At 39.4% G+C, this 1934-nt stretch overlaps 1 protein-coding gene across 5 annotated transcripts in view; it reads right to left on the minus strand.

Moving 5' to 3' along the window:
• celsr3 (cadherin, EGF LAG seven-pass G-type receptor 3) overlaps positions 1 to 1934 on the minus strand; it is a 112720-nt gene that overhangs the window by 19568 nt on the left and 91218 nt on the right. For all 5 annotated transcript variants that reach the window (XM_014001759.1, XM_014001754.1, XM_014001760.1 and 2 more), the window contains 2 exons: positions 869 to 1057; positions 617 to 803 (listed from right to left, as the gene is read on the minus strand). In XM_014001759.1, coding sequence (XP_013857213.1) covers positions 617 to 803; positions 869 to 1057 — 376 coding nt within the window. The remainder of the gene's footprint in view (positions 1 to 616; positions 804 to 868; positions 1058 to 1934) is intronic.

Consider the following 1934-nt stretch of genomic DNA (forward strand, 5'->3'; position numbering starts at 1 on the left):
CCACTCGCCTCCTGCTTCCAGAGCAGTCTATTCTGATTTAATGAAGGGGTTTATAAAACTTGGAAAAAAGAGAAAACTGAACAAGATAAAAAAATATGACCCTAGTAGAATATAAAGACATGTTTGCAGCACCGGTAAACACTAAATTCAACTTTTATGCACTCCTAGAGACTCCACGTACACAACAACATGCTAAAAATTACAATTTATAATCATTTTTGTTGTAAATAGGAGTAGATGTCATAAGATTCTTTTCTTCTTCTGCTGCCCTTCATTTTATTTGATTTGCATTATTTTGTTGTATGTTTTATTTTGTTTGTTGTTTTTAAATGAAATGAATATATACTAAATAAATAAATAAATAAGTGGATTTTGCATGATATGTCCCCTTTAAAGGCAGGTGCAGTGGTTGCCATACTCAGATATTTTGTAAAATAAATTCTTGTCAACATCATAATAAAAAAATAATGCCTTTTTTAAGTGTTTATTCCATAACTGAAAATAAAATTGCTATGTCTGGTTATTTACTACCCGTCCAATAACATATAGTTAATGAAGTGATAATGATAATGGTTTGGTCAGCTCATTAAAGGTTAAACGTGACCATTAATCTCACCTCACTCCTCTCCGATCTGCGTGATATTTAGGAGGCAGAGCAGCACCCAGGCTTCGATAGATGAGCAAGATGATGATGGTGATGGGGGGCTCAGGCACTGACAAGCTGCGTCTGGCTGCGGTGTATTCTCTCGTCTGATTGGCCGAGATACCACTGGGGGCCGAGGCAGCACTCTGAGGGGCAACGGCTAAAACAGAAAGGAATTAGAAACTTTTCTTGGTTCTGCGCCGCTAGTGTGTCTGTTCTTCTTACAATCTTTCTCTGTCCCCTCTTTCTCCTTCCAGTTGTGTTGCTGCTGTCGTTGTGGCACCAGGGCGGCCGGGCGCAGCGTCACGTGGGTGTAGGGATCCCACAAGGTTTGACTGCGAAACAGAGTGGCGTGGTAACGAGGGAAACGCTGCTTGTCGTAGGTGAGGTTCTCCATGCGGTCCAGGTTCATGACTGATTAAAAGAAAAAAAAAGACATAAACACACTTAACAACACAATTTCAATGGCAACACGTTAGAAGCATTTGTTTTTTTTTAAGTCTTCTATGACAAAATTTAATAAAATAAAATGTTGTAGTTTTTGCGCATTTGAGCATTTTACAACTAAAATAATCTACATCAATTTTGAAACAAATAAGTTTTTTTTGTAAATTAATCAGTTTGTTTACTCTTTTCTTTTGTGCTTTAATATACACTGCCTGGCCCAAAAATAAATAAATAAATAAAACAAAAAACATTGCCACCTGAATTTACTTAAGCAAATATGTATGAACCTGCATGGGGGATTATCTTTCAGCTAGCAACAAGTTATTTAACCCCGACTGGTGCAATGAGTCTCTTCATATTTGTTAAACAACCATGATGAAAGACACATCCCGTGATCGTAGAAAAGATAGTCTGTCTGAGAAGGGTCAAATCATTGGCTACTAAAACGGGGTTAAGAACTGTCCAGCGCATTATTAAAAAGTGGAAGGATCGTGGGGACCCATCATCTTTGAGGATGCACCCATCATGCCTAGTGCCTACTGTACCAGCCTGTGGGGGCGGGGCTATGATCTGGGGCTGCTGCAGTTGGTCCGGTCTACGGAGCTCATCGAAACAATGCCACAGCGAATGTGTGCTGTAATCAAAGCTAAAAGAGGTCCAACGAAATATTAGTGAGTGACTTTTGTTTTGGTCAGGCAGTGTAGAAAACCTATACAAAATCAACTCACAAGGCAAGAGAATATTAGAGGAAATAAGGTGTAATGCTGCGTTCACACCGAACACGATTTCAGCTTCAAAATCGCAGCCAACGCTGAAGTTGGTCGCTTGTGCACTTTGAGGTCAG

Source organism: Austrofundulus limnaeus, unplaced genomic scaffold (assembly GCF_001266775.1).
Source record: "Austrofundulus limnaeus strain Quisiro unplaced genomic scaffold, Austrofundulus_limnaeus-1.0 Scaffold10, whole genome shotgun sequence".
Classification (NCBI taxonomy): Eukaryota; Metazoa; Chordata; class Actinopteri; order Cyprinodontiformes; family Rivulidae; genus Austrofundulus; species Austrofundulus limnaeus.